The 25,889-nt window shown below is 39.6% G+C and overlaps 1 protein-coding gene across 1 annotated transcript in view; it reads right to left on the bottom strand.

Annotated features, from left to right (window-relative positions):
* PTPRN (protein tyrosine phosphatase receptor type N) overlaps positions 1–25,610 on the bottom strand; it is a 46,687-nt gene extending 21,077 nt beyond the window's left edge. The window contains exons 1-9 of the mRNA XM_081970820.1: positions 25,254–25,610; positions 10,061–10,111; positions 8,901–9,014; positions 8,197–8,302; positions 5,525–5,708; positions 3,371–3,686; positions 3,154–3,246; positions 2,610–2,647; positions 1,329–1,654 (exon numbers count right to left, since the gene is read on the bottom strand). Of these exons, the coding sequence (XP_081826946.1) occupies positions 1,329–1,654; positions 2,610–2,647; positions 3,154–3,246; positions 3,371–3,686; positions 5,525–5,708; positions 8,197–8,302; positions 8,901–9,014; positions 10,061–10,111; positions 25,254–25,383 (1,358 nt within the window). The 5' untranslated portion in view covers positions 25,384–25,610. The remainder of the gene's footprint in view (positions 1–1,328; positions 1,655–2,609; positions 2,648–3,153; positions 3,247–3,370; positions 3,687–5,524; positions 5,709–8,196; positions 8,303–8,900; positions 9,015–10,060; positions 10,112–25,253) is intronic.
* Positions 25,611–25,889: the final 279 nt, after the last annotated feature.

The following is a 25,889-nucleotide window of genomic DNA, read 5'->3' as shown; positions in this document are numbered from 1 at the left end:
ACACTGTTTTAAGTCCAGAAAAATGAGACAACATTTGGAAGTGGCTCAGACAAAGACCTCCCTAAATCACTGAAGGGGTGGAGGGTACAGTACAATCAGACTTCCAAGGGTCTGATATCATAGCCCATCTCAGTCAAAGTAGATTTATCCATCATGTGGATTTGATTTTGTAGCCCAGCCTACCTGGTGGGGCTAACATCCTGGCTTCCAAGACCCCCTATTCCATCTTATTTGCCTGACTTCTCCCAACTATATTAAATATATGTATGTATGTATGTATGTATGTATGTATGTATGTATGTATGTATGTATGTATGTATGTATGTATGTGTATATATATCTAAATCAAGGCATGCTCACCCAGTTCCTACATTTGCTTTCTCAGTCTTTTTCAGTATCTTTTTGAAATAGGTAAAGGTTTGAGTGGAACTAAAACGCTAGCCAAGAATAAGCCAGAAAACCCAACAAAGATTAATAGGTTATATTAATTCACAGCTGCAATTAAACCCAATATGCAACCAGACTTTGATATTGCAGAAGACTACAAACCATAATTTATTCATTGATTCTATTTTCCATGCCATACCAAGTGAAAAATAAACCAACCATAGTATGGCTAAACATGGTGCATGTATCCAATCATTGTGCAGAGGCAAATGAGAATAATTAATATAAGTATCACCCTATTATCTGCTGGATTTTGTCAATGGGCAACTCAGGTTTCTCCAACCTAGCCCACTCCAGATACATTCATTTTTAATTAGGCCCAGACAGCCTGGACTAGCAGCCAGCCTAGCCAAGCATGGCTTTGGGATGATGTAGGATGCACTTGTCTGATCCAAATCCATCTCATACATGTATGAGTCAAATGCATCCACACCTTGAATAAACCAAGCCATATAGATAGCCCTCGACTTACGACCATAATGGAGCTTGCCCACTGTGGCTGTAAGTCATCATCACAGTTGTAGAGGTGAATGACCAATCCAGTTTTTACGACCTTTTTTGCATAGTCGTCCTGAAAAACCACAAGTAAATGCCGGTTTGCCCGCAAAAATGCCACAAAACATGGTCACGTGATTGCGGGATGCGGCAAATGGCTGTGAATGCAGGCCAGATGCCGAGAGCTCAAAATGCAGTCACATGACCATGGGGAGGGGAGGTGGAGATAGCCTTTGGAATGTCAGACCTGGGTAATCTGCAGTAACTCTGAATGGCAGCTAAGTGATAGGTCATATGTTGAGGGCCCACCGGTACAACTTGCCTCTCTGGATTCGCCCATTTGTTTTGCCCCTCCCTCATTTCCCCGGACACTCTCTTTCTCTCACTTCTGGTCTGTGACGACGTAACCATATTCCTCTGCCGCCAATGGCGTCTCTGGCTGTCCCACATCCTTACTGAGTACACCTACTACCATGCGACTCTTCTTCATCATTGCCATCTGCTCCTCAGGGCTGCTGGTATCACTTTCTGCGGGGCTTAAGGGCTTGTGTGAGTCTGGGGGAGATGTTGTCATTGACATAGGGGCCCCAGTTGAGCCAAATGTCTCCCCGTGTGCCTGAATTTGCCCCTCTGTGGGAATGACACTGACAGAGTCTTCTTGAGATAGGAATGGCTCCGGCTCCTCCCCGTGTTGCATTTCTGCTTCTGTCACCTAAATGAAGACGGAAAGGTCACTCATCGGCACTCAACACTTCAACCAACAACCCACAGCTATCTTGATTACTCCTGCTTGTTACTACAGCCAGCCTTGAAAATTCCCTTCTCAAACTCTGCCTCAGGTTGCTGGTTCCATCCTCAAGTTTGAACAATCTGTTTTCTTCCTCTTCACAAGAGCCACCCATGTTAGAATTGACTGGGCATGGTTGGTCTCTGAGGGTGTGGGCAAACTATAGTCTAAACATGACCCCAGTAAATCTCTTGGGTCACTCCAAGTGGCCTTTTTTGGGGGGGGAGGGTATTTCAGGCGGAGATAATGAATAGAGGATTTAGGAAAATGTTTAGATCACAAATATCAGTTGATCTCTTTATACTCTTCCCCAACCTCCTACTAAATTGGGCAGGCCACCCATTCTGGCTATGTTCCATCACCCTCCACATTTCCTGTGGCCTTTGGAGACTAACAGCTCCTCCCCCAACTCACAAAAACAAGTGATTCTGCCCCACGTACATGTAAGTTGCCCAGTTGTGTGCGATGACAGGAGAGAAAAAATCAAGGGCGACTTAGTGGGATCTACTTCTCATATCCAGATGTTGGCTCAAGTACATTGCGTTCCTCCACTGACTAATCAGAAAGCACATTTCAATGTTTTTGGGAGGAGGGATTGTAGAGACCCAGAGATTTCCAGGTATATCAAGAAGCAGGAATAATTGAATAACATGGAATAATTGAATGATGATCGACTATAACCTAATATAAATGTATATACTGATTGGAAATGTGCATTATTCAGTCAATATAAGTTGACTGAATGTAATAATTAGGATTAATTTTATTAGTTTTATTTGTATTAGAATGTATGAAACCCAGGGGCCACACTGTTCACACATTGATTTGATATATATATTTTTTTAAAAATAGAAAACCTGGAGGAAAAAGGTGAACTAACCCGCTTAGATTCCAGAGCCTCCTGTTCAAGTCTTCCAGCTAAGGAAAGAATTAGAGAAGGAAAGTGCTTATTTTCTAAGGTGAGAGGGGGAAAAAACTTTAATGTGCTTATTTTCAAAATAGCGAAGTAGAAATTAACAATCTATAACTTTCTTCATGTTGTCAAGGTCCCATCATCCCCAGCCAGCTTGGCCAATGGTCATGGCAGTCACAGTCCACCATTAGAGAGTTACTAGTTTCCTACCCTTGCACTTAAGGGAAGACATTCTGCGGAGGTTCAAGCAAGTTCTCTGATTGCCATGTCATAGGCTCCAGAGCTAAAATACCAACAGAGGAAAAACACATTCTGAGGTGAAGCCAGCACAAATTTAATCCTGGATTGCATGAGCTAGCACAGGGACAGCACAGAATCTCCTCTCTTCAGATTCAGCCCACCGAGTTCCTATTTTACATCCAGACACACAACCTTCCTCCAATCTCTCTCCTCCAGCTACAAAACCATCCCTCCTGCCTCTTTTCTGTTCCAAGTCCCCATCCCTACTCACCGTGTTTATTGGGACTCTGAAGGAACTGAATTACATCCTGTGGTTTAATCCCATAATTGGCAAATATTGCTGTAAGCCTCTGCACAAGTCTATCTGTGGATAGAAAGGAGGGGAAGGTGTTTTGCTTCTGTTGTCTAATCATCATCAAGGCTTTCAAACCGAGATAAATAAGCTAGATGATTCTTAGAAGGTCACTGAAAAATAAGAAAAGTCTCACCTGGCTCTGTTGAGTGTGCTTGAGACTCTGCTCTGTTTTCAAGGTTGTTACGATTGTCATGAAGAGCATAATCTATCTTGGGATCTTGCTTGTTTTCAGCCCTGTTTCTGGATTTACCTGTCTGTTCCTGGGTTAAGTAAAGTGCCCCCAGGTCTTGGAAAAGTTGACTTCCATCCAACCCTTGCTGTTCCCTATAGAAGGGAGCAGTGCTGGCGGTCATGAAGGCCTTGGAAGGAGCAGCTTGGTCTAGGAAAATGGGAGGCTTTGGGTTGTGACCACCAGAACTGCCCTGGAAAGTGCCATCTGGATAGCTGAACTGAAGCAAGAGCACACAGAAAGGCAATTTAGAAACAAATGAAGCCAGTTGTCTTAAACTGAGTCATAATCCTGGTCAATCTAGCTCATTGGTTCATTTGCAAGGGCTCTCCAGGTTTCTGATATGAAGCTTCCCCAAATTTTCTTGGAGATAGCAAGAGCTATGTGTTAAAGTTTTCTTCACTGAATTTTTCAAGTCGCCAATAAACCCTATTGGCATCACACTGCCACTCTATTCTTTCTCTAAAGTGTCGTCTCTGGCATTCTCCTAGAGCAGTGTTTCTCAACCTTGGTCACCTGAAGATGCGGGGATTTCAACTTCCAGAATCCCCCAGCCAGAAGAGCAGAGCTGGCTGGGGAATTCTGGGAGTTGAAGTCCACGCACCTTTAGGTGGGCCAAGGTTGAGAAGCACTGTCCTAGAGGGTGGTATACTGATTTAGCTGTGCAGGATGTGTTAAGCAAAGTCACTGGAAAAACCCTCTGGTTTTGTTCCTCTCTCCTTTTTCAGTGTCACCACCCAGGAGGAAACCATCTGCCAATCACAACATTGTTGTGATTGGTAAATGGATTTGACAGATAGCTAGACTTTAGCCATCTGTCAAAATCTGGTACTGAGACAGATGATCTATGAGGTGACAGAGGCTGCCTGTTAAAACAGGAGAGGCTTCCCTGGGCAGCCCCCACAGCTGCAGGGTGGCACAGGCTGACACACTTTTCCTGCCTTCCTTGTCAGCCATAGTTAGATGCAAACAGGGAAAGGACCTGACACTGGGTTTTTTCGGGCTTTAGACAGGAATCTTTCTGAGTTTTCCTTGAGAATTTCAGAAACTGAAGTTGGTTTACTGGAGCAACATACCTTAGTTACAGAGTGCCTGGCATTTATAGACCCCATAATCAATTCTATGTTATAAAAGGGGATCTTAGATAATATTAAATTAGAGTATATGAGATAACAATAAGAGCCATGGTGGTGCAGTGGTTAGAAGGCAGTATTACCAGCTAACTCTGCTTACATTGCCAGGAGTTCAATTCCCTCAATCCTGACCAGCTCAAAGTTGACTCAGCCTTCCATTCTTCCGAAATCAGGAAAATGAGGATTCAGATTGTTGGGGGCAATATGCTGGCTTTGTAAACCGCTTAGAGAGGGCTGTAAAGCACTGTGAAGTGGTATGTACATCTGTGCTACATGCTATTGCTACAAAGAACCATGAGATGGTCCAATCAATAGCTTGACTCTTTGTTCCTCCATTCTTCTGGGAAAGAGCTATTATCTTAATTAATGAAACTGTTTTTAAAAAGAAAAAAAAAGTGGATGGGGAATCTATCATCTTCCAAGATGCTGTTCATTTCCAAATCTTATCAACCCCATCCAGCCTGATAATGTGATTGTGTGATTAGGGGAATGATAGTCCAATAACATCTGGAGGGCCACAGGTTATTTCACAACCAATGTGAAATAAGCAAGTCCTACAGCATCATTCCCTATGCTCTCCATGTGCATTGAATCCAATTCATTCACAGCCAGTAAGTGGGCTGAGCAGTGGTGGGATTCAAAACTCTTTACTACTGGTTCTGTGGGTGTGGCATAGTGGCTGGGGCATGGCTTGGTGGCTGTGGCAGAGGAAGGTTACTGCAAAATTCCCATTCCCTCCAGATCAGCTGGAACTCGGGAGGCAGAGAATAGATGGGGCCAATCAGAGGTGGTAATTACTGGTTCTCCGAACTACTCAAAATTTCTGCTACCGGTTCTCCAGAACTGGTCAGAACCTGCTGAATACCACTTCTGGGGCTGAGGCTATTCCCCTAGATTCTCAGTAGGTTTATCGAAATACACACACCTGGTAATGAGGGTAAGGAGACAGGAACGCATTCTTATGACCTAGCTCAGGCTGAGAGGCCAGAAGCAATTCCAGATACCTCTGCAGGAGTGCTGGGGGCAGAGGAGGCTGGTGAGCTCCCTGAGCGGAGGAAGGCTGAGATGACAAAGAGGGTCTCCGGGGAACTAGGTGAAGAGGTGGCAACCTGTAAAGGGAACATTTCAGGGTAAAATCTCTGTCCATCCGCCTACCCATCCATTAACAGCCTTATATGTCACTCCATTTGGGAAGATTCTGTTGTGTTCAGATGTAAACTGGGGGCCAAAAGTTCCCTATTTCTAGTTCAATAATTCGTGCATGGTAACATATGGTCATATCCAATGCCCTGCTCTGCCAGTGTATCTTTCATACAATCAGAGCCAAATTATAACAGGGCCCGTGGAGTCCTTCTACCTAGAGGGCACAATTTCGTTCTGCTTTGTAAGTAGCCAACAAAATGCCTTTGATGCAAGTGTGGGAATTTGAATTGCAAAAGCTGTGCTCCTCCCTCACTGTAATACTGATTAGATTGTGGTCCAGGCGCCAGCAGTGCGTACTGCAAACATCGGCTGAGACAAAAAGATTATTTTCTGGCAGGTGTGGAAGTAGATCACAATAGGGAACAGAATAGAAACTTCCTCTTCTTTCAATCAAATCTTCATCTTGGTAATTCATAACAAAAGTGAAAAGAATGGCTTCCCAGGGGAGATCTGTCCGCCTCCGAAATTGTCTGTCTTCTGGAAAAGTCTGAAGACAGAGCTCGATGCCACATACAGGCAGTCCTCAATTTATGACCACAACCAAGCCCAAAATTTCCATTGCTAAGCAAAACAGTAAAGTGAATTTTGCTTCATTTTATGACCTTCCTTGCCACACTTGTTAAGTGAATCACTGCAAGGGTTAGGTTAGTAAGACGTTTGTTAAGTCACTCTGGTTTCCTCATTAACTCTGCTCATCAGAAGGTTGCAAAAAGTGACCACATGACCCTGGGACATGGCAACCATCATAAATACATGCTGGTGGCCGTGGCCGAATTTTGATCACATGACCATACAGATGCTACAATGGTCGTAGATGTGAACAGTGGTCATAAATCACTTTTTTTCAGTGCCATTGTAAGTTCAAATGGTCACTAAACAAATGGCTGTAGGTCAAGGACTGCTGTATTTTGTTTAGGGTTTATCTTGTCAGCTTCCATATTCATTGCATTTTTATACCTTACTGTCTGCCAAGAACCTCTAACTTTAAGCAGCATATAAATTTGATAAACAAATAAAAAGGAAAAATGTGCACTAAGGCATGATATGAGGTGATTCACACACACACAAACACACACACACACACGATTCACATACACACAACACACACATACACATAGAGATATTTGATTGAGAGAGAGAGATTAGATTAGATTAGAAAAATAGATAGATGATAGATAGATAGATAGATAGAGATAGATAGATAGATGATAGATAGATAGATAGATGATAGATAGATGATAGATAGATAGATAGATGATAGATAGATAGATAGATGATAGATAGATAGATAGATAGATAGATAGATAGATGATAGATAGATAGATAGATAGATAGATAGATGATAGATAGATAGATAGATGATAGATAGATAGATAGATAGATGATAGATAGATAGATAGATGATAGATAGATAGATAGATAGATAGATAGATGATAGATAGATAGCAGATAGATAGATGATAGATAGATAGATGATAGATAGATAGATAGATAGATAGATGATAGATAGATAGATAGATAGATAGATAGATAGAGATAGATATAGATAGATAGATAGATATAGATAGATAGATAGATAGATAGATAGATGATAGATAGATAGATGATAGATAGATAGCAGATAGATAGATGATAGATAGATAGATAGATGATAGATAGATAGATAGATAGATAGATAGATAGATGATAGATAGATAGATAGATAGATAGATAGATAGATAGATATAGATATAGATAGATATAGATAGACAGATAGACAGATAGACAGACAGACAGACACTTACTTACTTCTTGGATAAGTAAAAAGAGCATGAAGAGGGACCTTCCATTTTATAACCCTTGTTCATTCTGTACTGTGTTTTGGTATGTTTTTTCTTTGTTCCATTTTTAAAAAATATTATATCCTCCCCCTCTCATGTCCAGTTGATATTTGATTCACATTTTGGTTGTCTTAACAGTACCATCCAGTACACTCCTACTTTCATCCAACAGAAAACTCTACTGACTTCATTGGACCCTTCTCCCAATTAGCTATTCAGCAGCTTATCCCAAACTAAATGCCTTCAGACTTTCAACTCCCAGAATTCCCCAGCCAGCACTGATGGCCATTGATGAGAATTCTAAGGTTTGAAGTCCAGGCATCTGAAGGGCATATTGGTGAAGGAAGGATATGGAGATGCTTGGTTCTTGGCTTGATGATCAATACACTACAGCAGCTTTTCAAACAATATTTGCATCTCATTTACACATCATTACACATCATTCTGCTGACCAGGCAGGTGGTTGTACTAAAGAAAACAAGGGAGATGGTTTATTGTTGAGTGCAACCTAACACTAAACAGCAGATATTTGATAAGAAGCAGCAGCAGCTACATTCCAAACTATTCTTCCTACCTATCCTCAGCTGCAGAATTCCATGACGATGGAAGGTAAAGCCTAGGGATGTGTTCCATCTCCTGGGCAATCACATACTGTGTTAGGTCATCCTGCCATGATAAACCTGATATGGAAAATAGAAAGTTAAAATAAGTTAGTAGATGGCCACAAAAAGTGAATATTGACTCGAATGCTGAAAAGATACATGTCCTCTGATTCAGGAGCAGGCAGCCCAATAACCTTGAGATGTTTTGCCTTATACCTCTGATCTCTTATGGTTCTCCATGCAGGCCAAGAGTTCAAAACATCTGAGAGAAACTAAATTGTCTATCCCTACTCTAATGACTGAAGAAAGCTGAACTCTAGATATGGTAGATTCTAGCAGCTTGGAATAAACATTTTAATCAATGGCAGACATTCATACGCAAGGTTTAAAATAAGAGAGCTTTCCAAACAAATTGGTAAAAGAGGCACAGTTTGAATATATCTCTGTAGAGAACTGCAGCTCATAAAAGTTAATGCTTTTCATAGCCTTTGTTAGCTTGAAAAGGTGCCACCAGATTCCTCCTGGACTTTGTATTGTGAACCTGACACAGAGAAAAGAAATGTTTCTGACTATAGTATTAAGGATGGAAGGAGGCACCCAAAATCTTGCCTGATGCAGGGATAACTCCCTTCCCTATCCTATCCTTAGCTCTTCTCCTCTAACTGCTGATATTCACCTTGTGCCATAAGATGCCGTAGAATATCTTGCAAACGCTGGAGCATTGGTGTGGTGACTTGAAAGTAGGGCTGGTCTCGCAATGAACTTTCTTGGCACTGGCCAAATAAACCATCTGGAAAGATAACAAATTCACGGGATAGTTGTTTACGTGTACCAGAATAACAGGGGTGGAGTGGGGAGAAGGAGAAAGGAAGCATCCAGTAATTCCAGGCAAACTAGATGCAATTTGCATGGTGAGCTGTATATGGATCTTATACAGTGGATCTGTATATGAGCCACTAAAAACCATTATACACTTCTTCAAGCTCTGAGGATTTGAGGCTGCAGACTTTTCCAGAAGTAAGCCCTCTTGCACTCATAGGGACAAGCATTTAGATCAATGTGCACAATAATGGATAATTAACAATGGGGGGGGGGGGTGTTTCTCAAATTTAATTGCCACTCAAAGGAATGCTGGGATACGTAACCTAGCAATGTGGAGATTGCACTCCCAGTATCTGGTGAAATAGGATAAGGAAAATCATTATGCTTTCAACAGCTAAGCAGGCACTCTTGAACTCTCCTTCGTTTATTTATCCGAGAAGACTGATATTTCTATATAGCTGTATGTAATATAGGTATGTAATATATGTAAAATAATAATGCTAATAACAACTGCCTATATACTCAAGACGTTACCTTAATAGCTCTTAGGTCCTTGATTAGGATTTGAACTGTTTGTTTTTAGTCCCTGACTGTGAATTGAATTGAAGATTAAGTCTTAAATAATAATAATAATAATAATAATAATAATAATAATAATAATAATAATAATAATAATAATAATTATTATTATTATTATTATTATTATTATTATTATTATTATTATTATTATTATTAATAATAATAATATAATATAATTATTATATTATTAATCCAAAGGACAGATTTAATATCAAAGGCATACATCGACACCGAAAGAAGTTGTCTCAATGAATGAGGGGAAGAACAGACCCTACTGTTGACTTCGCCTCTCCCTGCATAAAACATGAATTCATAGGCTCAGAAAAGGCAGCTCACAGTTTTCCCCAGCAACAGGCAGGAGTTACCTTCCCTCCCGCTATTTTAACACTTTTGATTGTCTACTAGCCACAAACCCCCTGTGTTATATTAATTTACCTTGCACACAGACTTCCTGCTGAGAGCATAGCCTCCTGTCAAATAAGCAGCCTGCGGGGGAAAAACACAGAGAGATAGAAAGGGAAAAAAGATAAGAGATTTTCTCTAAAACGTGGATAGTTCATTTAGAAATGAGGTTATCTCAGATGACTACCATATCTTCAGTAAAGGCTGAATTTGGTTAAGCAAGTATCAATTTTAAGCATTAGAATTAACAGTAAAATAAGGTTTTTTGGCTTTTTTGTTTTTGGCACCACTGGTAACTTAGAAATTCAATTTTGTAGTTTTCTGCAATATTGTGATAGAAGTACACAAAAAATCTAGAGTAACCCTAAAATCCCCCAATGTTTTTCTCATACCAATCTATTATTTAATTTTTAGAAATACCCACCGTGGCAGCTAATCTGCACATCCTTGTGATAGCCATGGTCTCTTGAGTATCCACATGTTTTCAAAATGTCAAAAGAGATATTGGCCCTCACAAAATAGGAACCCAAGATATAAGTTCTAAATAAGCTGAACTTAATTTTTAAAAATTATAAAAAAAAGTGCAAGCAATTCTTAAACTCTGGAAAGACCTGGCTTGCCAATAAACAGAACATAGCACCATTAACCTTGGACAATCCCTAGGGAAGTTGTGATTGTATGAAAGCTATCAAAAGTTTCCCTAGCCTTACTTGAACTAATGAAGATCCCAAAACATATATGAACCTAAACAGCATTCTTTTCAATTGTGGAAATGCCTCCATTGTAAAAATCTCTGAGCATTTCTCCAATAAGAAGAGTCAGTTTCAAGCTATTCTGACATTGAAGTACCTGAATTGCGTTCATTGAGGGATAGATAAAAAGATGCTTTGGCAAAATCTCAATAATCATTCAGAAAAAGGATAGGAATTCACACATTAATATCTACCACAAACTAAGTGCCAAACACCACAGAACTGACAGATGAAGCAAGCAGAAGAAATGGACTTGCACTCTCATTTGATGGAAATATATTTTAATGGGAGAATAATGAGACAAAATAAATAAATGTCTACATATGCATACTTACATTTAATTTTTTCTATCTGTTTGATTTCTGGTCCATACAGTACAAAGGCAATGATGTATCTATCAACCCACACAGGGTTGAAGCACATCTAGTTAGTCATGTATATTATTAGTATAGCAAACAACTGACTTAGAAAAAAAAACTATTGCTCATATGTATAAACTTCCTGAGATTTAAAATAGAAGAACAAGTTAAAGAGTAAATACCGTAGGTTGAGAATTTTGGTTATAATATACAGATGGATCAATGGGAAAGAATGTGGTTAAAAACACTGAATTTCATATTGAGTTAAAATGTAAGAGAAAATTTCTATGAAATGATGTTCCACTGGTATATGATACCAGAGAAATTATGTAAGTCTTAAATTCTAAGATGTATAATTCTAATCATTGTTGAAAATATGGAAAGCATGAAGGGATATTTTACCATTCATGGCAGACTTGTGAAAGACTGAAAAAAACTGCAAATACGTATTATGAGGCTATTGGAGTAGAATTCACATCTTAATACAGACGATTCTCAAAGTGAATTTAAAGATAAAACCAGAAATTTTTCTTCTGGATTTAATGGAAAAAGACTTGGGGAAAAATTGGGAATTTTGATGTTATGTATGTTGACTGCAGCAGGATTACTTGACACACAAAAATGGAAGGACATTTTGATTCCTACAATGGATGAATGGTTGCAAAAGTTGATGGAGTTAGCAGAGACAGCCAAATTGACTGCTTTGATCAATGAAAAAAAATACAATTACTTTCGTTTCTACGTACTTGGAAACTGCTTCTGGGCTTATGCTTGAGGTGGGAAAAAAATGAAACTTTGATTTTTGGTTTTACTGATTAATAGGTTATAAAAGTTATAGAAATGGTTAGTTTATAATATTATGTAAAAGTAAAATGTTGAGGTTTGATGTTATTATCTTATTCTACTGCATCAAAAGGAGTCAGAAGTCAATGCCTTTTCTTTCTTTTTTCCCCCTGCTCCACACTTTTCCCTTCCCTTTTTCCTCCCCTATTTTCCTTTGTAGTTTTTATTATATATTATAAACCAATAAATAAATAAGCAAATACATATGATGAGGCAAAGAATTTAAAAAAGTAACTTACTGATGAAACCAGATTTTTTTCCTATTAGGACTTAAGGGTAGTCAATTATAAAAGGTGTTTGAAAGATTGGTTTTATACATGGTAACTGCAGAGGGGCTACCGTATGTGCAAAGGGGGGGAAATACAATAATATAATAATAACCCATTATGAAGGCTTGAACTGTGAAGATGACAAAATAAGAAGAAATGGCAAGAGTGTCCTGTTTGATCAGAGATAAAACAATAAACACTTTCTTAAAATACTAGAAATCCTTTGGTGGCTTTTTGCTGAAAGCAGTCAAAAATAATTTGAAAAAATTGACTTGATTTCTGAATTTGGTTATCGAAAAGGGTTGAATATAGGAAGAAGAATATAATCTTGATGGGGGAGGAATGACAATCAGTATGACTATGGGAGGGAAAATCAAAAGTTGCTTCTTTAAAAATAATTCATTTTCTTCTCTTATCTACTGCACTTTTTATTTTTTAATTTCATTTCTTTCTTTTTTTGTTTACCTTCTTTTAAAAAAAAATCCAATAAAAATAAACAGCAAATAATTGCTTATTGTTAATTTAAAGAAAATATCCTCAGTCCAAATATTCTTTTGTTGTTGTTACTGAAAACAGCAACTTCCAACCCTTAAAAAAAATCCTTATTCAAGGGTCGGGAGAACTAATCTTGCAGAGAATGGAATGTTGGCATGGAAGCATCTGAAATAGTGTATTAAAAATGATAGAAACTGAAACTACATTTTGAGGTTTTGAGGTTTAAGTAATTTTAAAGGAATGAACTAGCACAGTATCTAACTATAGTTCCTAATAAGGTATTGAATTACAAGATGAGTCAACAAATACTTGGCCATCAGAAACCAAAAACAACTTTGCTTTCAAGCTGAAGAAGATGGATAAGTAAAAACTATTCAGGTTTGTCTTCCTGTTATTAAAGCTGGAAAAACAATATAAATCAATTTTAGTAAACAGGTTTCTAAAAATTGCCTCAATCACATGAATAGAGATCAAAGAGAACTTGGCTTGGTACTGGACAAATTACACAATAATTAAAATGACAAAACATTATTTTCCCTTCCTTTATAGCATATATATATCTCATCCTATGTTGGTCAAAAGGAACTTGATTCTAACCTCCACTGAACTATATTGCCACTGCAATTAACCAGGATCAGCAGTTTAGTTCTGCATTTCAAGTTTATTGCATGCTACCTAAACACAAGGATCTGATCTAGTAACTGTTAAGGCAAATTGGCTCTTTATGGGATTAGAGTGAATCAAAACTGAGGATGCGTTTTACCCCGCCCTCGGGCTCAGGCCTAGTCGTCATCTCCTATAGTGTGGACTATAACTCAATTACACTTCTAAATACTCCTAATTGGTTTGGATTTTACTTGAAAAGGTTGTCCTGGCTCTCAAATGTGGAATTTAAACCATTTTTTTTCCAAACTGGGATCTGTCCAGATCTGTCTGGATTTCAATTTTAGAGGGATATATATTATAGCAGGAAGATATACTTTTGGAGAAGAATGTTTATGAATCCAGCAAATTACATATGGCAACTGGATCACTTTTAACCCATTAGGCATCTGAGGGAAGAAAAATTAGCCTTTCTGTACTTAGGTATCAGAGATTTCCAACACAGGAATCCAAAGCAATCAGCCAAATACAAATGTAACACTGGCTCCTTGTGAGTTAGCTGTCTCAAAGCAGCACTAAAGGGTTTTGATTGGGGGGGGGGGGCGAGGGATATAATCCATTTAAATCAGTGTTTCCCCAACTTGGGGAAAGAGCCAGTTTTTTTAAGGGCAGCTTGTATGAGGCTGGGGCCATATAAACCTCTGGAAAGATGCTGACCTATTCTCTCATGATAGAGAGAGAGAGACTTCTGTTTTTGTCTGCTAAAATATCCTTAAAATATATTGGATTAAAATTCCCAGAAGCTTCAACCAGTGATGATAAAGGATGGGGAGAGAGAGAAACAAACTCTCCTGAAAACTTTATGTCAAGGCTGATCTACCTGTTAATTACTTAGTTCATGAAGATGACATTAAACATGGATCCTCTATTACTGAGAAGCTCTTCTTAGGTCCAACCTTTGCAGTCTCAAGCAAACTGCTTCCACAATAGAAGACTTCCACACTGCCGAATGCAGAATTAAGATGATTTTACCACACAGTTCTTAACGTAGCCTTTGATCAAAAGGTGGTAAACTCTTTTTTCTCTTTCCTCCTCCATGCCCATAAGAATCCATAATAAATAACTGAGTGTTCATCCTAGTCCCTCCTGCAAATATCTTCCAATTTGTAGTTTCCCCCCTCTCCCCCCTTCCCCTTTTAAATAAAGTAATTGATTCTTATTTGAGTGATGTGGATATTCTGGGTTGTCCTTAGTTGGTTTTTATTCCCTTTAGGGACAAGAGAGGAGATTATAATTACTGGTTTCCTCTCTTCAACCAAAACATTGCTTTGCCTTGTGGGATCCTTGCAGAATCACCGTTTGCAATCTCATAAATATAATAAAAATAATTTGTAGAAATTGTTCAGGTTTATGTAAGAATAGCTAAAATGTTAGATTCCCTGCTTGCAGGAAACAGGATCAAATTAATTAAAAGCAATTAACAGATATCACAGCAGCAATCACTAAAACCAAACATGAATTATTTATTACCTTTGTTTCTTTTTAAGGGGAATGAGTAGAAATTGGTGTTCTGAAGACAAATAAACATTTGCATAATAGGAAAAACAAAACCACCTAAGAATGAAAATGCCTTGAATGCAACATTTTGGCACCGATGTTATACTTCCTTTTAACACTGAGCAGGGGATAAGAACTTACTCTAAGCTTAATTAACCATACAGTTAAACAAAGCCAGTCACAAGATGACTGCCAGGAGCTAACCGTAGTGCTGAAACGCACCGCAGCCAATCTCTAAACATTGGAGCCGGCAAAGGATGCTCAGTTACAAAGAAAGAGCAGATCCTCCATTCCTAATGATGTAAGAATGAGTCGGAGGTTAGTAAACCTAAGGCAACACTGACATCTTAGCTAGGCCCTAACACTTTTCTTCAAAAGAAAGAAGAAAATGATAAAGGAAGTGTTCACACATCAAAACATCTCTGCAAATTTTCTTGCAAACCCCCCAGAGGAGATGCATCAAGCCCAGAATCAAATACTTTTCAAAGGGATGGAGAAAACAGCTTTTTGTGAAAGTAAAGCCAGATGTAAGGGAGCATTGCAGCGTTGACTGCTGTGTCCTTTTCCTAGGCTAACCTGGCAGTTTCCTACTTTTCTTTCCAAAAGGGTAGCACACTGTTTTATCTATAAAATGTAATGCATGTGAATAGCGATCATGAGAGAAAAGTGGAAGAACACTGAGAAACACGGGGAAAATTCATTTAAGAATAGATGGATATTTCATAGAACAAATAATTGTCAGGTGTGCTATGATGTCTTTTAAATATATCAAAAAATGTAAATAACTCTATCCATCTACTGTTTGCATAGGCACATTATCTTCAGTTTATTGCACTTAGAAGGAGAAAACATGCAATATAACTGACTTACACATTTACTATTTAAAATGCAGACTACTCCCATAGAGGTTTCTGTGTATGATACTGGGTCTGGGAAAAACTGCCACATATACATCAGTCACCCATCCAAGATGTTCTCAAATACTAGTGTTCCATAATCAAAAAACTAACAGCTATAACCATTTAGCCTAGATTGGAAATTTACTGCAATTCTTGCCACTTTTATTTACTCTTTTTGGTTCAAAGGACATAATTGTTCCAAAGCAATTGCTCCATTTTACTCCTTATATTCCCATCACTGTTGAAAACCTTGTTAATTCTAAAGGTACCTAGAGATGTATGTATGCATGTATACATGTGTGTGTGTGCGTGTCCGTGTGTGTGTATGTGTGTATACACACACTCACACATATACAAATACAAATCTATATATATATATATGGTTCAATCAATTACTGCTTGTGGTTTTGTTCTGCTGCATCTCGCTGTTATGTGTAATCTTTTTTCTTTTAATTAGTTTCCTTTTTTATTAATATACTTATGCCTTTTAAATTTGGTAAGTGGCCTTCTTTTTACTAAAAAACCAAAAAAAAATGCTTTAAAACATGAACATTCACAAGATGAGAGACATGGTCAATGTACAAAATAGAATCCAATTCAATTGTAATACACAAAATAATGAACCCAAAAAACAAATGAATCAAAGGATTACAACTAAAAAAGAAAATCAAAATTGTTTCGACTATCAAAAAAGCAACCTCTTGGAAATGCCAGCAAATCCATGGGAACAATATGGATAGTCTTCTACTGAATGCATGGAGGAATATACTCAAACATATTTATAGCATCAGGGTAGAATAATGTCATGTCTGCTCCTATTGTAGTTGCAGGAGAGGCTTTTCCTTGCTTTATCCATCAAATTAAATAAAAAAGATGAGGGACAAGAATCAGGGTCCAGGAACCAAAATAAGGTTTAAAACTACAAACAAACATATTCAGATTCATGTATTCTTTTTCTCCCGAGGGCAGGGAATAAAACCAGTAAGTGGAAACTTCAGAAGCATATTTCAGCCAGAGTAACACTAAACGATACAGAACATTGGGTCATCTCATCTTAAAAGTTGGTAAAGAATTCTGCCTTGTTGTAGGAATGTAATAATAGGTCAGTCTGCTTTCTCTTGGGATGTGGTAGTTACAATAATTCTTGCACTGAATGGGATATTTAAGAGTGAAGGGGCTACCACAGGGTTTCCTGCCATGGATAGATCCTCCCTTTCTCAACTGATATGAATGGGGAAGGAGTCCAGACTGCTCTGAGCGCCTTCCTCTTATATCTCAGACTTCAAAATATCTATTTCTGAGATTTAGAGACAACCATAATTCAAAATGATTCTAAGCAGCTTACATCGAATAAGACATAAAACAATTTAAACAGAGAGCAGTAAAATAAAACAAGTGGATCCAGACAAACCCAGTCCCTCTAAGAAGCATTACCTACAAGGTCCACAAGCCATAAAAGGGCCATCGTTCTCCTATTATACATCATTTGTATCACTTGAACCAGTGGCGGGATTCAGCCAGTTTGCACCCCTTCAGAAGAACCGGTTGGTAAGTTTCTAAGCAGTTTAGTGAACTGGTTTGTTGGAAGAAATCATTAGGGCAGAGAACCGGTTGTTAAATTATTTGAATCCCACCACTGACTTGAACTCAGCTTTGCCAAGCTTAGCCTACAGAAAAATCAAGCAATATCTAAACGGCCAGCTACAACAAAGAAACTCCCATTCCACCAAACTTTTTCATAGTATTCCAAGTGTTATTCTTCACATTGCAAACATTAAGAGGGAATAATGCAAGTATATGACATATCTTGGCTAATAAAGGATAATCTCAGAAAAAAGCCAGCAATGTACATTCATCTAAAATCCTGGACATGTTTAGTTAAGGTAATTATTTCCCGAAATAAAATGTAAACATCCAACTTATCAGATGGTAAATAAAAAAAAAGTTTTCTCATACTAAAAAAGCAGCCGGACAGTAACATGGATTCATTAAGGATGACTTTGTAATGTGCTGTCCTCACTGTTGCTCCACCCCAGCTATTGTGTTGCTACGCAATGCAGGCCTTTGCTGCCTGAATCCCTATCCAGAAATATAATTGTGAATTCATGTTATGTAATTATAACACTTTATTCATACTGATGTCTTCCAAGCAGGTTCTGACAATAGTTTCTTCCTCTCCACAGCATTTTTTCCTTTTAAGAAAACTTACCTTTTTTCCTTTTAAAGCTTCTGCTGTTTTTAAGTCTTTGACTCACCTTTTGTGTATTATTTTAGATTATCGATGGCGGTTTTGAGGAAAGGTGTAAAGATCACCAGCTCCATTGTGAATTCAAAACTAATGCAGGCATAGCTTCTTGGGATTGCTACTTTCTTCTTCTTCTTTTTTGAAAATAAGAAACAGCTTTAAATGCAATTATAAATGTACCTCTTTCTGTAAAGTTACATACTGCATTGAAAAACTGTTGGTGGTATGCTCATGCACACGTTTACAGATACATGAAAACATACTTAGAGGGCTAAATATGCTCTGAAATATTCTAATCTTGATTTCCCTCTTTTACTTCCTCATCATGTAACTTCAGATTATGAATATGGAAGATGTATGTATGTATGTATGTATGTATGTATGTATGTATGTATGTATGTATGTATGTATGTATATTTAAAGCACTACTTCTTTTAGCCTAGCTTTTTCAGTTACTTTAGTAAGACACCTTGTGAAAGCTTGGCAGGAGAGAAACAATTAAAAGGAAAGAATAAGCCATGGTCCCAGAGGTGCTGCCTCAGACTATTCCCATTTATATTAAAAGCTGTCTCAAAGGGAAACTGAAAACTATAGGCAATGTGATTTTATTCATGTTTTTTTTCTAAGCATTTCTAATCAAGAGAAATCAAAATATCTATGAGTCATACATTCAACTGTGTCAGCGCTTTGATATTCCTGTCGTTCCAATGTTTCAAAATCACATAGCCCATATTAGCTGTCAAGGCTTAGATAAAAATCTAAGGCATAATTGAATCTATCAGGATGAAACCAGAATCTCATCAGATTCCACATGTACAAAAGCAGCCCACCCTAGTTGGGAAGGCCAATCTGCTGCTCCTCTAGGAAGCTGTGGATCATGGAAGCAGGCCCTTTAGGTATACAGTCCCAAACACACACACACATATATATATATATATGACTTGGGATTTTTAACCCTGTGAATTTATGATTCCATAAAAATACCGAAAAAGGTAAACTAGAGGATGTCAGAGAATAAAAATAGTAGATTTTTTATCTTCCGCCACCTCCATATGGAATATCACCGTGATCTACTCTGAGTCAGAGTGGGCTAACATAACATACGTTGTACCTCCTCTGACGTCTTTATCAGTATGACTCAGAGGTTTCCAGAGAAGTACTGATAGTATTCTGCAACCAACTATAGCAGCATCTGTGGCCACGTCAACTCACTTATGAGCTGAATTCTACCAACACAGGCAAACAGGATGCCCTGACAAAGGATCAGATATGGCAATGGCCATCACTTGCAGTTTAATCCAAAGTACCAGGAGACATTGGACAATTGGGGACAAATTTCAAATGTTAAAATGATAGATGGATGCAATAACAGTCTTTAAAATCCGTCTGCCCTTCCAGGAAGATTAATTTGGTCAGCCTAAACCAGAACTTAGCTGACTGTTTTTTTAAAAAAATATTATTTTGTTTCACGGGGTTATCAAATTGACTAGTAGCTCAAGACAGATTATAAAGAGGGTTCACATTAATTGACGAAGCAGTAACAAAACAGTAAAACAACTACCTGGCCGGGAGACAGAAAAACTTAAAATACATTCACTCCAGCAGGTTCACAAATTGTTCTTGCCCAGTGCGTGCTGGAAAAGCCAGGTTTTTGAAAGGGGAGCAGGGCTGGAGCCATATGGCCTCGACAGTGGGGGATGCTGTTCCAAAAATCAGGCATGGTGATAGAGGAGATGTACCTCCTGGGTTCTGTAAAATGACCCGCTTATTGATGGGAGCTAGAGCATGCCAACTCTAGATCTTATAAGATGGACGGAGACATTGGAACTCTGCAGTCCCACAAACACCAAGTCCCTCTGCCACAAAAGGCTGCATAGTTGACCATTAGAATCCTGAAATGTTCTTGGAAGCCAACTGACAACCAGTGGAGGATATGGGCATCAAGGCATGCCCATAACTGCGCTGCTACATTCTGCACCACCTACAGCTTTCAAGTGGTGTTAAAATGTACTCCCAGACAGAGTGCATTGCAATAATCCAAATGAGAGATGATTAAGGCCTGAGTGATTAGTTGGGCTTCCAAATTCAGGAGTGGGTGCAATTGGTGCACAAAATTGATTTATGCAAAAGCCCTCCTTCCTGTGGGTGACAGCTAGTATTTGAGTGGGAGCAATAGTCTAGCTCTTTGTCTCTCTCTCTCTCACACACACACACACACTCCTGAGCTGCATGCCAGTTCTCTCTGACCAAGTGTAGGAGAGTCTCCAATGTAGGGTGGTCCCACATGCTTCATTTAAGGAAGGAAACCTCTCTCCAGGGTTGGTAAAATAGCAGGAATTCTATCACAATAGAGCTTTGTTCCAATTAACCCCCATTATTTTCATCTGCCAATTGATCAGGCTGTTTTCAGTTGTGAAATAAGGTGAAAAGACAATGATGTTCCAGTATTATAAAGCAAGTATAAATATTGCGCTTCTATCAAAACAGGCTCCAAGTTTCATGTAGCATCAGTCCTTCATTTTTCATCTTTCCCCAAATTTCCTGTTTATTCACTAATTTCAATTGTGCCATAATTTTTCTCTTGGGATTCCAAGTGCCTGAAGCAAAATTGCAAAATTCAAACAAATCGGAACTGGTATATACTATTTTTGGTATCCCCAAATTCCCGCAGGGAATAACCATGATCATGTTAAAAACATACAAAAGCTTTCCACCAATCAAGACTGTGCTTTGTGGATCCTGTTTATACTTTAAAAAATGAAGCTGTGTATTGCCATTTTTAAAAAAAATTTATATTCTGAATTAATTTGATCTGCCTGACAGGAAGGAAGGAAGGAAGGAAGGAAGGAAGGAAGGAAGGAAGGAAGGAGCGAGCTGTTAGAAAAAGGTTTCCTAAAAAAATGAATGATGGAAAGATGTCCAAATTTCTCAAGAGTCAAAAAACTAAACATGGGATAACTGGACCCAGCTCATTTGAGAACAACATCCTCTTCATTTTTGCTTACCCCAATCCATGTAGGATCTCATAACAGAGCTTGGGTTTCCTCTCTTCAAAGTCTGATATCTACTGGCACAGGGAAAACTCAGGGCTAGAGAAAAAAAGCCTCATGTATACAACACTGAGAATTGGTATATTGCAAGAACTCCTGTTTATTGTATCCCCCATTTCTTTTAGATTGCTTGGAGTCTTTTAAATCACTAATGAAAATATCTATATGCAGCAAGGCTCCAAAAGCCATGGATTGCCGATTGGGGGTCTCCATCTTGAGCCCTATCTTTCTGTGTTGTAAGACAGAACAGCTACTTTAGGAACCCTTCACCGGATCTCTTCTATTTAAGGCATTTTGCTAAAACCTTATGTGCTTAAAAAGTAGGAAGAATTTCCTGTTTTAAATCTAGACTTTTTGCCAGAGACACAATCCACTGAAATGGAATGGAAATCAAAGCAAGGCAAGAACGTAGCAACATAATAATATTGTGCTGCTGTTGATATGTATATTAATGCTCATATTCCTTTATTTCTTAGATTTTTAGACCGCCCCCTCTCCCAAAAAGGGACTCGGGGCGGTGTACAGTCAATGCAAATAAAATACCGTCATAACAATAAAATACATTTAAAATACATTTAGAGGGGGAGATAGACTGTACAAGAAATAAATACCTAAAAACATCCCAATTAAAACCCCAAACCCAATTAAAATAAATCCCCGGGAGGTAAAACTAAGAAAGTGCCAGGCCAGCTGATTGAAATAGGTGAGTCTTTAACTTTTGACGGAAGGAACGGAGGTCGGTGGTAGTTCGAATGTCAGGGGGGAGGTCATTCCAGAGGGTTGGGCCCATCACAGAGAAGGACCTACTCCTAGGTGTCGCCCGCTGGCATTGCCTAGTGGACGGCACCAGGAGGAGCCCATCCCTGTGTGAGCGGATAGGTCGCAGGGACGTGTGTGGTAGGATGCGATCCTGCAGATAACTAGGTCCTAGGCCCTTAGTGGCAATAACATGTAAACACAATAGCATGTTTGTGAATATGTATGTGTGGCATTTCCATAATTTCAGCCAATGGACTGGGGAAAAAATATGGCTTGTAGTCAAAATGTTGGTATTTAGCAATGTTTCATTAAAGCACCAAGGAAAAACACTTGTTCAAGAATTAGTCAAAAGAGGGAAAGCAACTCTTCCATTTTTGGAATCTCAAATGTTTTTTTAATAATGACCCATATTATTTCATCTCATTAACTGTGGCTGCTGTAGCTCATACTATACCACGATATCACTAGAGCTGTTTAAAAATGACTTCTTGTTCCTCTACATCACCAGTGAATGTAATCTGATGATCTGATGATCTACTATGTAATCTACTATTCAGGTCTGGGTTACTCAATTAAGCATGCTGAGGTTCAGGGTTCTCTCTTACATGGGTACCAAGTGTGATACTCTATAGATTATTCTGTTCATCTAGTAGTTATACAGAAATCACAGCAATTGACTCCTTAACAAGCTACTTGCAATTATTATTTTTGCCGAAATCATTCTGTGTAGAATGCAGTTGTCAGATGTAACTGGCTTGGTTAAAGAATAATAATGCCACAAAAATTAACATCAAAGTTTTGTCAATGAGCCATTCCAAAAAATTTACTCAGTAAGAGACCTGGCCTCTCTTTGGGAAAGTATGAAATAATATTTAGAAAAATAAAAAGTTTCTCAGCTATCTTAATCTAGAATAATATGAATGTTGACCATAAATCTTTCAACAAGAATAAAAGGTATGACAATGACACATGTATGCTGTTCTCTCATTTATAACATCTTCCTTTTTTTAAATTTTTGGCTCAATAAAGGTATGCAGAATAAGACTGTGATCAACCATGAAGGTTCATTATCAGCATTACTATTTTTTTTGTTATTGACACTATTACTGCACTCATCGGGCAAGAACATCGGCCAATCTGCCAAAAGCAAAGAAATAATAATGCCCACTTCTTATCCCTGTCATCACTCTCCAATCCAGGCGTTGCCTGTTTTATCAACATCAAAAAGAAGATCATTATTTCTGCAAGAGAAAGTTTGGATGGAAGCATAGGTCAGTTTCTCTGTAGAAAATATAGCCATAGACAATCACCCACCCTGCTGTATTATATCCAAGCTGATAGTTAAACTTCTCGATTTATGGAAGAGAAGAGACCAAATGGGACCCCAATCTTCCCACGAGATCTCCGTAGTCAATATTTATATTAATGATGAATTTCAGCCCTTGTATATTTTATTTTTAGAAGCCTGTTCCTTTTTTTTCTCATATGCCAGCAAACACTTCTGCAAGACTCCATTGGATCTGTTTCATAAGATGCTGTGGAAAGAAAAGTATTTGCTTTTCAACATTTTACTCCATTAATACACTGTTTCCAATATAGTGTTCTTCAAAAAGGAATGTACTTAGCATCGAAGTAGGACTTTAGGGTTACGTATATGTGATTTAGTACATCCTTCCTGAATGTGATGTGGTAGCTTGGGCCCATCCGTTAACATTTTTTTCCTTGGTAGACAAAACCTCGCCCTCTTGCTAATTCTAAAACTGGATTCATAATCAAAAAGGTTTTTGAAATGACGTTTTCTCTGTCGTCTGTACCAGTTTTATAGTGTATAATGGCTCATCCATGACTCTTCAATCACAGTAGTTCCAAGGCAAGGGTAGGGCAACTTGGTCTTTACAAGTATTTTGGACTACAGCTCCCACAATCCTTACCATTGTCTATCCTGGCTGGGGCTCATCACAGCTGGTATTACAAAATCCCTGGAGTGCCCCAAACTGAACAATCCTAAGCCAAAGAACATGGATCTGCTTACACCGACCTCACGCAAAGGTTCTACAGGGCACTTACAAGGTAGCAAAGATGAACAATGAGACATGGTAAAGTACCAATGTCAAAATCCTTCAGTGTTTCATAGGCACTCTGGCATCAGTGAGGAAGGAAAGAGATGCAGAACTAATTCCAAACAGGAATTCCCTCTCAACAACTATTGAGCGATCTCCAGCAGCAGCCAGAGAGAAAGGGAGGGAGGGAGGAAGCTGGGACAGCTGATATTTGCAACAGGCAGCCGGGCCAGGATGGAAAAGTGGAGGGGGATGAAGAGACCATCGAGAATGACGTCAGTGAATTGACCGAGCAGGAAAACACGGCGTATGGGGGGGGGGGGGAGCGCTCGAAGGGATCCGCTCTGTAAATGAATACAGAAAGCTGTGCGTGGAGGGGGCCGTGGGAGACACGCAGCTAGCCCAACCTGACAACGCCGTGACGCGAAAATGACAAGCAGCCACGCAAAATGGTGACAATATGCCTTTTGAAGGGAGGGGGCCCGAATCCGCACTTGGGGAAAACTCGCCCCAAAAGCGGAGGGGAGGGGGAAAGAGAATTTGCCTATGCAACAGCAAAAAAAAAAAAAAAAAAAAGGAGAGGGGAGGGGAGGGGAGATGCAAGAAAGGAAAGGGGGGGGAAGAAAGCTGCGCGGTGTTAACTCGCCTAGCGGGGGAGAAAAAAAAAACCCACCCCAATATTCTCAGGGGCAAAACAAGATGGAAAAGGGGTGGGGAGATAGCGTGGGATTGAGCCCACCGGGGCCGGACAAGTGGTTCGGTTCCGTTTTTAAGGAGCTGGTGCCGGATCTTCTGACGGATGCTCTTTAAAAAAAAAATAGAAGGAAGGTGCCGGTTTGCCGCCGCTTCCAGGAAAAGCAGCAGCCTGCAGAAAAGGGGAGAGGTGGAAGCCTTCCCCGCCCTTCTGCCCAGTGAACCCCCTTTTCCCCAAAACCCCACCATCTTTGGCGCTCAAAGGCACCCTTTTCAATCCCACCCAGCAAAAAGACGCTTCCCTAATCCACCCCACCCCCAAGTTTATTCTGGGGACGCAGATAGAGGAGGGGGAGGGGGGAGAAAATCACCTCTGCCCGGCATGGAATAGAGAAGGGCGTGCAACTCCATCCAACCATATGGAAGCAAAGGCGCTATGGCTGGTCGCTAGAAAGGGCAAAAAGCGGAGACGCTGACCAGGCGTCTGTAGAGAACCCCGGGGGGGGGGGGGAAGCACGATTCGCCCTACCCATTCCAGCTCCGAGCATCCAAACCAAGTCTACCCGGTGCCCTTTTTTTGGCATCTTCCCTCTCCCTCCCGGCAGCTCTTTTCCAAATCGCATCCTCGTCCTCAGTTCTCACCGTGCAGCGCTTGCAGCGGGCGATCTCCAGCAGCGCCGACCGCCAAGAACGGAGGCGGCGGCAACAGCAGCAGCAGCAGCGGAAGGCAGAAACCGTCCAGTGCCCGAAGCAGACTCCGCCACCGCCCCATGCCGGTCGCTGCCCCAGCTCACAGCCCGGGCAGCCGCCACTTCCACGGCCGCTGCACCATCCCTACTCAGCGCCCCCTCCAGACCAACACAGGCACGGCACCGCCCCGCCAGCCGACCAATCTCGAGACCCATGCAAAATGGATTCTCGGGCCCATCAGCCTATCGCAGCCCAGGAAAAGGACACGCCTGAATTCGAAACGCGGGGCTTAACTATCCCTGGCCACGCCCGGCTTTTAGAGTTACGCCTACGAATTAAAAATAAATAAATAAAATGAAGCCTCACCTCTCCCACCTGCTTTTATACCTGGTGCGTTCCCAAGTCCTACCAATGCCTCCTCCAATCAATTGCATTACCATTCTAAGTCGACGCCCTTCTGGTTAATCATGTTTCAGCCCTGCATCAATCACAATGCAGGGAAGATGGTAAATTATACCTCCTGCAGGCAGGCATTAAGCACAGCTCTAGGTTTGGCTCATTTGAAGCTTCAATTGTACTATGCCTCTT

The sequence above is a fragment of the Natrix helvetica genome, assembly GCF_964273705.1.
Source record: "Natrix helvetica genome assembly, chromosome: 1".
NCBI classification, from domain to species: domain Eukaryota; kingdom Metazoa; phylum Chordata; class Lepidosauria; order Squamata; family Natricidae; genus Natrix; species Natrix helvetica.
The sequence above is the reverse complement of the archived record's forward strand: the minus strand, read 5'-3'. Positions and strand labels throughout refer to the sequence as shown.